Consider the following 16,395-nt stretch of genomic DNA (forward strand, 5'->3'; position numbering starts at 1 on the left):
CTGGCAACATTGCGCATGTATCGTCCCTCATTATTTCAGCAGACGCTCGGACAGGTAAGACGTAGTTTGTTCGCTCAGCAGTCCTTCGTGTCGAGTGATTCTACAGTGCGACGTTCCGACGTGGAACCTGCGTAATTGACCATTCACATTGGCGATCCTGTCTAATATTTCGAACAGTTGATGGCTTTTTTTTTGTTTTTATTTTTCTCGTAGAGTCACTCGGCACGGAACCATTTTTATTTATCTGACGTGTAATGAAAACCGCCTGAAATATGGTCTGTAAAGAAAACGACCACAGAAGGAAAAATGGCGTGTCGAGACGACCGCTGTGAGGACGTGTAAAGAAAACCGCCCTCAAGTTAAAGTTAAGTTGAAGGTGCGTAAAGAAAACCACCGAGGAAAAAAGCGAGTTGGGACAACCGCTAGTGGCTAAAGAAAACCACAAAAAAAGAATAGCGAGTTGGGACAACCGCTTACATGAGTAACGAAAACCACAAAAAAAAACAAAAATCAAGGTGCGTAAGGAAAACCGCCTGGAATAATTAAGCAGCGTGTTGAGGATAGCCGCTGGGAAGTAAACCTGTAGTTGAAAGCGCGTTTCAAAATTGTCCAGAGACGTGTTATGCTACGCCCTCCAAAATATTTGTTTTTTTAATAAGGTTCTAAGGGAATCATATTTGTTTACGAATCTTTACAGATTACCAAATTTTAGTATTCGAAATTGTTGTGATATCATACGGTTATTCACACAACAAGAATTGTTAAAAACTATTTATTAATTATATAAAACAGAGATAAGTAATAACGTGGTGTGCTTGCACTCGACCGGTATATCTCGGGACGGAAGTAGAAGTGAACCAGTGATGACAGCTCTGTTAGATAGTGGGCACGGTAGACGTCAGTCGCTTGACAGTGTCAGACGGTGAGCCCGCCGAGCCAGTGTTATCAGTTGTATTATCAGTCGGTAGGGTGGTCCTCCAACACCTCCCCTTTTTATTAGAGATGATATGGGTCGTACCTCACGGGTGCTCTTCTGGTCCTCGAAGAGTGGCGAAGTGGAAGTTTTTGCTGAGTAGTAGCTTCTGGCAAAGGAGCTGTATGCTGAGGAACCTCCATAGGTTCAGGTTCACACAGAACATGATTTTCGGATGATGATGACTGTACTGGCATTGGTGATTCTGGAAACTGGGTTTCATTTGTCTGCTGGTTGAGGCTCCAAGAATCCAGTAAAATGCTGAGTGGTATCTGGAACGACTGCTGCTTTACTGGTTCGGTCTCTTCTGCAACGAACCGCTTTCGTAACTGGTTACAATGGGATCGGATGAGTTTCTGCTGTTTCGATAACCACACATTGTATACGACTTTTCCAACTCTTTCAACTATTGTTCCAGGTTCCCAGGTCCACGAGTTGTTTCGATGCACTTTGACCCAAACGTCGTTTTTAGCATCATAGCTGGAAGCTTTGGTACCATGTCGCCGATTAAACTGAAGATCTTGTTTTGCATTCATCGGCTTGTAGTACGATGAGGGCGGCTTCAACAAATCAAGTGATGTTCTCAGCTTTCGGCCTAGTAGCAATTCTGCTGGTGATTTGCCTTCCTGTGCACTGCGACATGGGGTAGAACGGTAGCACAATAGAAATGTATCTAACGCCTCACGGAGGGCCTCTCCCCCCGCTGAAATCTTCTTCATGGTTCGCTTGAACGTATCGACAAACCGTTCTGCGAGTCCATTCGACTGAGGATGGTAGGCTGGGGTTTTCAAGTGCAGGATTCCATTGGTTTCACAATATGCCGCAAATTCAGCGCTGGTAAATTGTGTACCATTATCAGTTACTAATGTTTCTGGCATACCATGTCTGGCGAATATTTCCCTGAACATAGCTAAAGTAGCTGCAGTGGTGATTCGCTTGGATGGTACAACCTCTGGCCACTTGCTGAACGAATCTACAACTATCAAGAAAAATTGTCCATCTACGGGACCGGCAAAGTCTGCATGCACACGTTGCCACGGGTGTGTAGGTATAGGCCAAGACTCTAAATTCGTTTTGATATTTGTCTTAGCTGCTCTGGAACAATTTGTACAAGAACGAACAAAATTTGCTACGTCCTCGTCGATACCTGGCCAGTAGACATAATTTCGAGCGACCGATCGCATTCGGTCAATTCCAGGATGTCCTCTATGCAGTGAATGGAGTACGTTGTCCCGGAATTTGCTTGGAATTACCAGTCGTTCACCGTAGAAAATGCAACCCGAGATGACAGAAAGACTATCACGCCGGTCAAAGAACTGTTGGATTTGGGAATTTTCGATGACATTCTTCCGTATAGGCCAACCTGTCTGCACATGCTGCTTAACCTGCCTAAGGATTTCGTCTACATCTGTATTAGCTTGAACAGACTTGAATGTTACTGGAAGGACCTCTCTTGACTGCTTGATGATGTCGAGCATAGAATCCTCCAACTCAACTGAAGCGATGACATATTCCTCGTTTGGCCGAATGTGAGTGTTTATCAGCCGCGACAGGATATCAGCATAACCGAAACTCTCGGTATTGACGTACTTGATGCTGAAATCATATAGAAGCAAAGTTAATGCCCATCGTTGCAGTCTATTCGCCGTATAAACCGGTATTCCTTTCTTGGACCCAAAAACAGATAATAACGGTTTATGATCCGTTTCGAGGACAAAATGTCGACCAAAAACCATCCGATGGAAGCGGGTAACGGCGAAAATCAGTGCGAGCGCTTCCTTTTCTATCTGGCTGTAATTGGATTCGGCTTTGGTTAATGCGCGAGACACGTGCGCAATCGCCTTGATTGTCCCATCAGGAAATTTGTGTGCTATACGACCTCCAATTCCATGCTGCGATGCGTCCGCCGACACTATAATTTCCATATTAGGGTTGTAGTGTGTTAATGCCAATGGACTCTGCAAAATTTTCCGGAACTGGTTGAATGACCGTTGACACGCTGCTGACCATTCCCACTTTGTGCCTGCTTTGAGTAGTTGATCCATTGGGAAGCGCAGCTTACGCATTTCGGGAACATACTTTGCATAGTAGTTCACAGCTCCGAGATACGAACGAAGAGACGGTACGTCGTGCGGGGGTGGCATGTTGGCGATAGCCGCAGCTTTGGTAGGATCTGGTCTGATCCCTTCACCATCCATAATCTGCCCCAAATATTTTACTTGTCGCATATTGAAGCTACACTTCTCAATCCGTAACGTGAATCCATACTCTTCCAGACGGCGCAGTACGGCGTTGAGGTTACGGTCATGCTCTACTTGTGTTCGGCCACCAATGAGGATGTCATCCATGTATCCACTCGTACCGCTAAGTCCACTTATCATAGTGTCCATTAGCTGCTGGAATGCGCCCGGTGCTACCTTGATACCGGGAGTGAGGCGAGTATACTGGAACAATCCCTTGTGGGTGTTGACGGTTAGTAGTTGCTGGTCCTGTTGATCAACTTGCACTTGTAAGTACGCATCGGAGAGATCCAAATGACTGAAAATTTTGCACCCAGCCATTTTAGTAAAAATATCCTCCGGCAACGGCAACGGGTACTGATTTGGCTCTAGCACGTTGTTCAGACCCGTAGAAAAATCAGCACATATGCGTACCCGCCCAGACAGAAAATTTTGAAGAGATGTCGGCTTGTCGACCTCTCTCTCACAAAAATTCATCCCACTCGAGCCTGAAAGCCAGCTCGAACGAATGTTTACACGACTAACACCACGAACGTTCGCACTAGTGTGTAGTGCTGAACGCAAGAAACGGAAAACAAACTCATTCGGACTTGTCAAGGCTGCCAAGTATTCAGATGCTTTACCGGCAATTCATGTAAAAGATAAAATTTGTTTAGATGTTTAAACAAGCCGCCTGGCACCTGTGGGGTGAAGTTTGCTTGTCTGTCGGTTCGGTACGATCGATCGCAATTTAGTGTTTTCAACGAACGTTTGTTTTTGGTTTCGGCATTTATTTTTGAAAGTGTTTTATTGTTATGGTCTCGTAAAAACTAAACTCGCCGCGATGACAAGTGTCCAAAAAGGAAAGACGCGAAAAAACCTGCACCTGTTACATTTTTCTATTGAATGCAGGAGCAGCAAAAAATGTTAATTTTAGTTCGCGAGTGTTAAGTGTAAGTGTTTTTGTCCCAAAAAAAAAAAAAAAAAAATAATGCTCAGTGTAAAGTTTTAGTGATGAAAGAAAAAAATCAATATTTAGGTGCTTTAATATGCTCGGAAAGTAGCATGATGTTTTGTGTAGTTTTTCACTCTGAAGTGCAGCAAAGATAGATCATTACGAGATGTTTTCCGGCAAGGATCTTGTTAGTGTTTAAAATGGCAAATGACGAGCGTTCATGTTTTACTGTATAAATATGTGAATATACAGCATAAAGGTTTATTAGAAACCACATTGAAAACCGAATTTTGAAAGGAGGTCAAGCGGGCCGAGTAAGCTTTTTTTTTTAAGAATCGATCTTCTATAAAGGATACTATATGTGCTACAAAGAAACAGGTGAGTGATTTTTTCTACAGTATACAACAAGTATAAGTCGACCTTTATGCAAAAATATATTTTCCTATTATTGACTGTATCTTTACCCAAGTTTTGATTTTTATGCAAAAATAATTTTCTGGGTTGGCGCGTATGAATATATGCGATAGGAGGTTGTCGTCATCGACAAAGTTAATCAAATGGATGAGCTCTAATCAATAGTTGAAAGTTTTAGTCAAAAAGTATCAACTATATGGTGCAAATGTATCTGATAAATAATATGCAATTGATTTTGAATCATTTGTAATATCCATTCAAACATATAGACGAACAAAAGAGTACTAATAGCAGCAACACTTAACCAAAACCACAGTTGAGCATAGCGCCGAAAGAAAATAAACACGTCACTAGCGCCACCTGACAAGTGGATTTTGCACCAAAATATTTAGAATCGACTGTTTGCAAAATTATGTCGAATTCTATATTTAATCGGTATTCGAAGCTGCAATTTTTTCTTTTTTTTATGCCAGAAGGGCATTGGGTTAAAAGGCCACTGCGACAGTCTTAATGATCGTCTTTTGTGGCAGGCCCGGATTGCTGTACACAGTTTACGGATCGCTCATACCCATTGATGGAGTTGAGCGGAATAGTTGTAATCCTGTGCCCCAATTCGGTACTACATGGTTTATAAAGCCAATGACCGTTTTGGGATTTAGGCTCCATACCTGATATGGAGTAAGAAGGAAACTTCCTAAGAAGTTGTGCCTTGATAATGCAAGAGCTCCGCAATAGCAGAGCAGATGCGCTGAACTTTCAGGTTCAGAGTTACAAAAGCGGCAGGTGTCAGATGATACCTTGCCGATATTCCTTAAATGATAAAGAGCGGGGCTGTGTCCTGTTAGGAGTCCCGTGATCGTGCGTAGTTCACTACGAGTTAAATGGAGTAGTTTTTTAGCTACTGCAGGGTTTGGGTAGATAAACTGTTTAGCTTGTCTACAACCCTGTGTTTGATTCTGCAATAAAAAAATAAAAACAAATTGAGCACCCATGCCACTTAGCGACCGAATTTTGAACCAAACTATTTGCCATACCTTGATGTTATCTATCACAAGACCATGTTCACTGTAAACTGATGTCTATTTCTTCAACTTTTCCGAGAGTAACAATGATTACACGAGTAAAATGCAAAAATTTAAGACAAAAGTCGATTATCCCCTCGTTAACGTTACCTACCGAGTAAATTTAGTAATGCCACATGTAATTTTGAAGATCTCATATTCACGAATATTTTTATAGAAGGAAGCAAATTTATGGCTGGTATGGGTTTCGTGATATAAACAACAAATCTCACTATTCTGACAAAATAAGATCTACCCCTCCAAGTCACCATGCATAATTTTATTATTTAGTAGGTATATTAAATTATCTCTCTGAAACGTAAAAAAATTCGGAAATCCGTCAAGTTTTTGCTGAGATATGAAAATTTAATAAAATTGTTGTAAAACTTGAGTTTTTTGAAATTTTTTGATCGAATAACTGCTGTAATGAACAACTGATTAACAGGAAACTGTTTACGGTGAAATTAGTCGTCATCGTTTCTGCCAATTTCAAAAACAGTTTTTTTGTTTGAAATAAAAATTCTGTTTATAAAAATATATTCGCTTTGTTCAGACTGGCAAGAAGAATGCAGTATTTACATTTTTATAAACAGAATCCCGCTTTTGGGCCCAAAAACTGCTTCCAAAATTGAACTTTCCGACGAAAAGTTACTGACTGCTAGTTAAAGACACACAACAGAAATATCGGGCATTTTTCACAACAAAACCATCAGCATAACTGAAGTAGTGTATGTTACTATATCATGACTACCGAGTTATGAACTACTAAAACACACGTATTTAGACTTTTCGGAAGTACATGATAAATAACCGAGTAACGGGTATGAAAAATTTCATTGACTGGTTTAAAAATTTTATTTTACCACAATGGTGCTCAACTTTCTTTAGATGCAGCAGACCGATTAAACCGATAAAAGTAAAAATTTAAGTGCAGTAGAGTAAATGCTACATAAATGAAGCATCTAAGTACAATTTAATTTTTTTCTTGTTAGCTGAGATACATGTTTCCATTAATGTTGGTGGAATTTAATTTTATCCTTGTGTTTTCAAGGTAATATGTGCCTAACCTATGTGGAATAAAGCAAAGCAAAGCCTAGGTGCTACATTCCGTTATTGAAACTTGACCTTCTGTGTGTACGACAGACTTCGCAGCCAGCTGTTAGAATGCAGAACAATTGCAGGGCCAGTTGCTACGATCCTATTGACTCTTACAGCCTCTCCCAGTCGTAATTCGAACATGCGACGACTGGCTTATTAGGCCAGCGTCATACCTCGAGGCCAACTGGGAGACGCTATGTGGGATAGGTCGATGTGGGCTATGTGGGACTTAATAAATATTCAAATTACATACGGAACTTTATAACGAAAAAATAAAACAAGCGTCGTCCAGCTGATTCAGAGAATCGTTATTTTAGGTTTATTTTTAAATTGCGTAGTCTGACTACAAATGTTCCCAAGAATTCGTAGGTATAACGAGCGGCGACCATTCGTTAACTGTCCGGTCCTAGGCATGGTTGTTTCACATGCTCCTTAGGACGTTAGTCTGCTCATTGGCACTCAGGTTCGAGCGACTACTCTTTGCGCTGAGTCCTTCAACGAAGTCTTTATCCAAGACTTTCACTTTCCACTTCTGACTTGTCGGCCTCAACCCTTGCGACAGTGGCATCCGTCGTTCAATCTTGGACCGTATAGCTTGGTGGTCGCTATGCATGTACTCACTGGACACCCTCCAGCCTATATTGGTTAACAACGTTGGGCTGCAGAAAGTGATATCAATGATCGATTATTGTACCCCCTGCAAAAGGTGCTGACGGAATTTACGCTTGCCAGGTATTGAAGTCTCCTCTAATGACAATCGGTTTGCGGCCCGCGAGCTCGCCAGTAAGCATTCTAGCATCACGTACATCTTCAAGCTCCATTCAATTCGATCTTGTGTTACTCGTCGCCCATTTCCCACGCATCTCTGAAGTTGCAGCTTCTTACTTAAAAAATAAAAAATGTCGCTTTGGACCTGGACGAACCATCTCGCACGCTGAGTCGCTCTGTGCCGATGTGGGTGGGGTTGCTGTATAGAACCGTTTTCCTTACGACGTGTCTAGTTCACTGTAGTTTACCGACTTTCGCCAAATGTACGTTGGTAATCTTCCCAAGCAGTGTCTGTTACCCTTGATTCATGCACCTCCGCTACTCTTCGCTTTCAGATTTTACTCCGTCAAATGTCATCCGCAAAGGCGCGTAAGTCCTCCGTGAGCAAGGTCTATCGGTTTAAAGGGGGTTTGTCTGACAATGTAGGTTTGTAAGGTGGCTTTTGTCTCATATTAGCAGCGTTTGGCGAAGTCCAAAGTAGGCCCGTTGTCCTGCTTGAATATGCCGCTCAATCTTCTTATTTGTATTGTTATCCGCGGCTACCAGCAATCCCACATACACGAGCTCATTTACCACTTCTAGTTCGTCGCCGTCAACGCCCAAGTAACAATTCAAAGCCACTTGGTTTTACTTGAATTTTATAAAGGTTTTATTGCGGTATGAATCATTACCACTGGATTTATGGTGTTATTGCGCAATACCAAGAGGATACGAGTCCAAACACACTTATAGCTAGCTAGAAAACCATAATAAAACTGTTAATAAAGCGAATTTATTGTGGTTGCTTATATTACCACGTTAAAACTTGTTGGCTGCACCACGTCTGCTATAAACTTACCATAAGTGTGGCGTAGCAACACAAAATGGCGCACCAATCGAAATTGATCTTATCACGGTTACTTGTCAAACCGCAATAAATCTGTTAGTTTTATAGAGCTATTAAAATGGTACCACCCTAACCAAACAGTTTTTTTGCTGCTATTATGAAGAATACCAAAGTTCAACACCAAAATCATTTTTTTATGCGAAGCCATATTGCCATATTCTAGTATTTTGTTTTAGCTCGCAAACAACAATTCATCAAAGCAAAGTATTTTGCAGAAAGAAGGACATTATCAATCGGTTTTCCTGTCAGAGGAAGCAACTAAAATAATTTTGCTAGAATTTGAAATTGACTAACTGAATATTTTCAATTTGTTAAAACAACCAGTTTTCGAAAATTGCAAAATTTCAGTGGCGCGCTGATTTTATCGACCTATTATATCAAAATGCACGATGAAATTAAATGCGCACATAGTGCAAACCAACGAAATTGCTTAAAATTAATAAATATTCTATGGGATATTTTATTCTGGTCGCTATAAACCAAATCGTTCAGAATGATCTGTCAGTAAAACTAAAACTTTTCTGCTCACGGATATATTTTCAAGTTGACAAAGCTACCGAACTTATCTGGCGTTTGCAAGTAAAGCGAAAAGCAAAAAGCGAAAAGCAAAAAGCGAAAAGCAAAAAGCGAAAAGCTTTTTTAAATTATGGCGATGGCTGTCAAGTAGTGAAAGCTTAATCGGTTTTATTGCTGCTTTTAGCAGAGCGTGATATGACCAGGGCTTGAAAAGGGATCGCAAGTTGAATGTGACTGCCGTGAATGCGAACTTTCCGCATTCAAACTCCGCTTTTTGAACGATCATTTGACTGTTTTTCTTATCCAGTCAATGTGCCGCTTGCGCTGCTGCCGTCTTACAATTCATGCGGCATCTCAGCAAAAGCAAACAGTCAATCTCCCGTTTTGCTTTGCGCTTTGAGAATATAAACTGCAAACTGACTGGAAGCATACGGTGACGTATTTTTTCGTTTCTCTTTTTGTCTCCAAATCGGCTGCTCACAGTAATAGTTTGTCACCCGGACGTCGGTCCGACGCAAGCAAAATATTCATTTGTATTGGACGGATTCCGACCGACTTCTTTCATGCACATGTAGTGGTTGTTTTTTTGTAGTATTGAATCATACGATTGTGCGGTTGCTTTTCGTTAGCGTGGTGATTGCCAGTCATTTGACTGTTTTGCAGTCATTCGCTGCTCCAAACGGTAAAGGTAACTTGATCGAAACGAAAATGTCAAAAAGCGTTCATTCTGTTGCGTGCATTCGGCGTTTGACTGAGCAAACTGCCAGTTGTGTTATGCATAGCGTTCGTATTCCACCTCTAAACGGACGGTGTGAACTTGAATGCGCGTTGGTGTGACTGCGGTAGAAAAAAAGGATCGGTCGAAGCCCTGGATATGACTACTTGAGTTTATGGCCTGATTCTTATAGCGGTTATGAAAACATTCTGAGGCGTGGGCCACTTGGTCAGAAAGCAGTTTTATAGCGGTCATCAGAAAGTTCTGGTGGAGCTCATAGTTTTATTAGCGGTTTTATGAAATTGGTCATGAAAACCGCTATACGAACGTAATAAAACTTGGAATTGTTACTTGGGCGATTTACCGTCCGTGAAAAAGACACGTGCGTCTCATTTGGTCAGTGTTAAATCAGACCGGACCAAGTCGCAAAATTTAAAAGAATGAGTTAATGACAGCAAACGATCAATAATTTTCTACGCTACATTTTACTCTAATCAGGCTACATAAATGTTGCAAACAGCCAGAGTTATGAGATGACTTCAAACAATTGACCTAAACCATACAGAGCAGCAAACTTTGAATGCGTTTTTCTCGAAATAAGAATTTTGTCACTTGGCTCGGTCTGACATTTCAGCGACCATTTGAACCTCTATCATTCATATATTTGATCTTTGACGCGTTGATTTTAAGCACAATCCTTCCAGACTTTCAGTCTAGCACAGATAGCCTTCGTCGTGGCAAAGTTTCTGGCTCCAAGTCACCTGCTTAGCCAAGAAGTTTGATACCTTTACTTTACTCAAACCTCTCGTTTCGATATCTGATCGCCGGATCACCTTAAGAGCGATGTTGAGAATCATACAGGATAAGTCGTTCTGCAGCACCCTCGCCGCGTCAGACTCAGTTTTATGGACTTTAACAACCTCTCCCAGCCGAGATTCCAACATACAACGTACCTCAATGCCGGCAGGGAGGCCAACATTTTAATTTCATTATTTCAATTTGATTTTTTTTGTCTGTTGAAGAACACTCAATTTCAAGCCAAATAGTTTTTAACCGAAAATAATTCCCCATTTACTGAATAAACTCCTTACGGTTAGGCTATGTCAGATTTTTTCTTGTAAACCCCCCCCCCCCCCCCCAAGGAACATTTCTGGCTACACCCGTGCAGTGAAGATTATAGAGCCTTAAATATTTTTCCCGATAAAAAGGCGTTTTCTCAACAATGATGGTTTTGGTCGTTAACTCAACTATGCATCCATGGGCAGTACGGTGATCGTCAAAAGTCTTATTCGAAGATCATTTTTATTTTTAATGAAAAAAGGTGGAATTCTAGAATATTTCTTTCTAATACTGGCCATTCCAAGACGACCATGAAAGTCTAGCGGGTAATTCCCGGCTTGGTTTAAAAACCATTCGTTTTGGGGACGGCACATACATTTTTATGGCGTGTTGCCAAAAACGAACCGATGATAAATACGATATTTTAGGGTTAGAACTTGCAGCTGTATACTTGAGCTAAATTTAAACAAAATTTTTATACTAGCTATTGGACTGCAGTGACATGTAGTGAAAAATGAGTTTTTTCCGAAAATCTCAGAAAAATAGAGAAGCGGCACTGGAAGGGGGATTGATCAATCCGTACAAAACTTTGAGAAATTGAATGTGAGGTCAGAATGAGCAATAATACCAAATTTGGTTGAAATCGGAGGTGGTCGATTACAATGGGTTATATCACTTGAGAGGGAATGACCCCTACATAAACTTAAAAATTGAATTTTTCAAAAAACCCAAGATAGAATATTTTAAGACTTTTTTCAAATTAATCGTTTCGACCAATACTAACATCCTGTGAAGAAAAATCAGAGGTGCATGAAAGTTAATTAATACATGCCCTCGAACATAGCGTGCAATACCATTCTGACAGAGCTGTCTGCACTTTGCGTTCTGGTTTTACTTATTTTTACTTACTCGAGTTTACTAATTATTATTAAACTATAAATATCCCATACATAAGTTTTGCAAATTTTGTTTGATTCAAGCACAGACATAAAGATAAAACTCTCTTTCTCTCTGTCTAATTCTTTGCCAGCTGTCTAGTGTTCAGGCAACATGTGTATGACGATATGTTTTGTGGGATTTTATTCAAAGAATGATATCTGTTTGTTCTTTGGTTGATATAACATTAATTTTATATCCTTATTATTAATTTTATGCGTGCTTGTGTGCATCGGGTTTTACCCTTCCTTCAAACCTTGCTCTACTTCACCCAGCTCGTTTCTTATACGCCAATCCACAATTTTAGCCATCCCTCGCGAGTCCTATTACGTTGGTCTGACAGTACACTAAAACTACAACTGACTTTTGCACTGTTGAAGAGGTTTCATTGGGAATAGATTTCAAGATGAAGGAAGGATAATGAGAAGCCTGTGAATGAACCCATGCTAAAGTCACTTTGACTTCGAATGGTCTGATTCTACTAACACTCGAATTCACCGACCATACGCTTGTCAAAGCAGTTTCGGTAACCTTGCGGTTACAGAATCGAATTACTTTACTTCTACTATTACCCTATTTTTACTTAGAATGCTTGCCTGTTAAAACTTATTTTCTATTTGTATTTTTTTTCCTTGATCCAATTTTAAACAGATCAGACTTAGTCCTATGTGATTTTAATTTTAATTCCTTTTTTTTTAATTTTTTCTCCACTTGGTTCAATATTATCTAACACTTGTCTTATCATTCTATCGTGCAAAAATTTCAACTATTTTTCTTAAAATAAGTTTTGTTAACTTTTGACAAAATATTGCGCGAAATTTCAGTTTTTGCGTGTATATTGTTCACATTCTGTCTCATTTACATCAAAATTGCATCTATCTTCAATTCGATCTAAGAAGTTTGTATCTACATTGTATGTTTTTATTTTGCTTGTATGAGTCCAATTTCATTTAGGTGTTAACATTATTTCCTAATGTTAATTTATTATGTTTATAAATTTTTGTCAAGTATATATTTTAGTATTCCTTAATTTACGACAAATAATGCAAGACGAAAAACAAACGTAAAATTTTGAGATAAAATGGAATTTGTTAACAAAATAAACATAAACATAAACAATATGAAAATAAGCATAAACCGTGTAATGAAATATTATTTTTAGAAAGGTTTAATTTGATCCAGACGAAATAAAATAATATTGACAACTCTTAGAAAAATAATATTAGTGAAAGAAAATCAAGAAAACAACACTAAGGAAGTATTAATGATAAATCAGGACAACATTGACACAAATATAAAAAGCTAAATATGTTAGTTAACAATGTTATATGTTATTTATTTAAAAACTGTTAAAATGATACTACAAGTAAATATATATGCAATTTAAAGATATATAAAGTATAGAAGATGTAGTATACAATATGATTTCTATGATCAGAAATAATAAAAATAGTCAAAGAATCCCCACAGAAATCAACGGTAATTTTGGGTAGGGGGAAGTCATCTTTGCCGTACAGCCTCTATGACCGGACACTAAGACTTCTCAAAAATAAAGATTAATAAAAATATTCGGAAAGCAAGGAACAATAGTAAATTGCAAAATTTCATGGTATCCCAATAGAGGTTTTCCGTCAACATTTTTTTTTCATTAAATGTTCAGTTTTGACTCTTAGAAATAATACCCATATAAAACTTTCTTCAATAAAGCCTATAACTAATGTAAAAATGAAAAACTAAAATACGTATATTTCAACCCGTTACTTCTCGGATGTATAACATGCCCTTTTGTACCAGTATCCTCTATTTTCACCGCTTCGTAATCATTTGTGCCACTCTTTACTCTTGTGGCAAGCAACACACGAAACGAAAAAGAAGTTAATCATTAGCTTTTCATTCGTTTTGTCCTTTTCACTCAACCGCTGATACACGTATGTCAAAATCTGTTGTGCAATGCTTCCAGAAAATCTGAAAATTTTGATAAACAGTGCAGCCGAAAACTCAACAGTCGTGATTTGGTGAAAAGAAATTCAACATTCTTGCAATTTGCATTGTTTAAAAAATCGTAGTAAATTCTAGAGTCAACGAAAAAAAAATATTTTTGCACTATTGTCATTCGTATTGGCAGTACATCCGAGAAAAAATAAGAAAAGGTGGGGTATGATCTGACGGAAAACCTCTATTATGATGTCTTTGTTTCAAAAAGTAAACAAATTAGAACTGTCGAACGGTTCAACTATTAAAACAGACAGAATCGGGTAAATGTCATAAAAGTGCAGTCGCAAATGATTTTAATAAACAAAAGATGCGATATTTCTGAACGTTGGCTTGATAAAGTTATTTGTTCGAAACAGTTTAAATATGATATGAAAATATAAGAAAAAACTTAATTTTTTGAAACTGTGCCGTGTCTTCTATGGCCAGACACCAACCTGTTCTCTATGACCGGACAGTAAAGTAATCAGCAAAATATACTTACTTCATCTAGAATTGCTATATCTTTGATTCCTATGTAAAATAAAACCAGTTTTTTTAACGAGTAGGGAAATCTGCTATCAGACACCTGAGAAGACAACTCAGGGAGTGGGGTTTGGTATCCCGACCCCCCTACTGGGGCGTGAGGATCCAGACCCACTAAAACCCTACTCAAGTCTCCAGCCTTAATCCCCCCTGGCACCACCTTATCGGTATTACTTCAGGGAGGGGCTATTGTGCTTAACGCACACTCTTAGATAACTACTGGACTATGGTAGTTAGGCTGTTTATTCGCCGTTGATCGGCTTTCCAGCGGTTTTGTAGCTCAAGTACGATCTGGGTAGCAGCCGCATTGACCGCAATGTGAAACTAGTTAAGCAATGCGAAACGTAGAAAAAATCAGAAAAAAATTGCATTAAAATATCAGCAGCCGCGTACATTTTTGCATGCATTCTACATTACCAGCACTCTCAACAAAAAAATTATGTGAATAGAACTTTATTCAACTTTTATACAGCAAACCTGCCAGGACTGGAGTCACAAGGTCTGTGCTGAAGTTTTAAATTGTTCTAGGATCTTTTTCTTCTATTGATGCTGGTTTTAATAGATCAGTTTATCATGTCCAAGCATAGTAGCTTTCGATTTGAGCTAATTTGTACTCAAAATACTATCTACTTTTAAAATCAACCTTGCAGCGCAAATTTTATTGCTTTGCATTTTTTGCCTATAATATTGTTTCTCTCTACATTAAAGTGTAAATAGAAGTAATAAAGTCGGCATTTTTTTATGTTTTATCTTAAAAACCTAAAGTATCCGAGCATAGACGACTCCCCCCTATCAAATAGAACACTTTTAGATCCAGTCTTGCACAGAAAAGAATTATACAGAAAAAACAGAAAAGACTTATACAACCGGCTTTAAAAAAAACTTATATTTAAAAAATTGTACTAGAAATATTATAAATAATTATAAACAAGTAGGTCAAAAGAATGCTGAAACTGTAATTGTAATGTAATTCAAATTGATCGTGAAAATATGTGAAAAACAACTTTATATATCATATCATTATATTAGTAGTTTTTGCCGTACTTGAATCCTATTCTGATTTGAATTAAAATTGTTTATCTAATTTGTTATTATTAGTTTCAATAAATACTTATTCTGTAGTCTCACGATTTTATAATTAATATCAAATGAAAAATACAGTTTTTCAAAATTTATAAGTTTTTTTTTCTTATTCACCGAAATTCCCTGTTCTACCATCTCGTTGTTAGTAAATATTCGGTTGCCAATAAAAAAATTGTACTGTCCTTTAAATTTGCACTTATTAAAGCGTCATTTTCCTGAGAACGCATAATCCAGTATAAATGTCGTTGCAGGAAGATTTATTCGGATTAAGGGAAAAGCTGTACAATGTATTACCATTAGCGACATTCTAGGCGAGCTAATTCACGTCGTAATTGAATTTTAATGTATAGGTTATTTATTGGTTGCATTGTTTATTTGCTATGGATTCATGCTATGGATGTATTATTTTTAAATTTACCTTGTCTTGAACCAATTGAGGAAAGGTTTGGTTTAACTCTGTTACTTTGTTAAAATTAGATAGAACATTTTTCTCACTTCCTCATTGATGCGGGCATTTGGTTGGTTACCCGATCCACTTCCCTTACTAATAGTAACATCTCAGTTGGTACTACAAGGACGAAAAGGTTCGATAGCTAGTAGGCTAAGGTTTACTAAATAGGAATTATTATATCCAGTCATTTGCATTGGCGAATGACCAATATTGGCGGAGGAAACCCATAGGGCTGAATAATATTGTAAAGGATATTGTTAAGAATGTTTTCTTACATTTCTTTATGACACTTTGTTTAAGAAATCATAGTTTTTTTAAATAATGTCCAAGCAGGAAATTTCCTTTGGTTTTTTTTTTTGAGAAAATGGCAAATACTATAGTGTACTAATGCTGTTGTACTGTGCAATAGATGGGTCTCTTCGGCCAATTTTTACGATAATTCCAAAATTGCTAGTATCAAAATTTCCAAATTTGATAAAACGATTATAAACAATTTGGAATATCGGTTATGTCCGATGAAAAGGAGGAATAAAGGACTTTAAAAATTGAATAACATCTTTTTTTTGTTTTGTGCCGAAATCCATTACAATCTGTAAGTTAGAAAATAGTATAAAAATTAATTGTTCCCAACCTTTTTTAGTTTGAAAACCACCTGGCGGCATTCCTTATACTGTTCTGCTGCGAATTATATTTTTGGCGAACCCTCATTTGGGAAATGCTGCACCACTGTTTATTATTAGTGAG

The 16,395-nt window shown here is 38.2% G+C and overlaps 1 protein-coding gene across 1 annotated transcript; it reads right to left on the bottom strand.

Moving 5' to 3' along the window:
• Positions 1–996: 996 nt before the first annotated feature.
• LOC128739716 (uncharacterized protein K02A2.6-like) lies at positions 997–3,534 on the bottom strand. Its single transcript, XM_053835213.1, has one exon. The coding sequence runs from the start codon at positions 3,532–3,534 to the stop codon at positions 997–999; it is 2,538 nt and encodes an 845-aa protein (XP_053691188.1).
• Between the last annotated feature and the right edge of the window lie 12,861 nt (positions 3,535–16,395).

The sequence above is a fragment of the Sabethes cyaneus genome, chromosome 3 (genome assembly GCF_943734655.1).
Source record: "Sabethes cyaneus chromosome 3, idSabCyanKW18_F2, whole genome shotgun sequence".
Taxonomy (NCBI): Eukaryota; Metazoa; Arthropoda; class Insecta; order Diptera; family Culicidae; genus Sabethes; species Sabethes cyaneus.

Bases quoted from the DNA above. Each gene is read 5' to 3' on its own strand.
- LOC128739716 (XM_053835213.1), bottom strand. From the start codon at position 3,534: ATGGCTGGGTGCAAAATTTTCAGTCATTTGGATCTCTCCGATGCGTAC.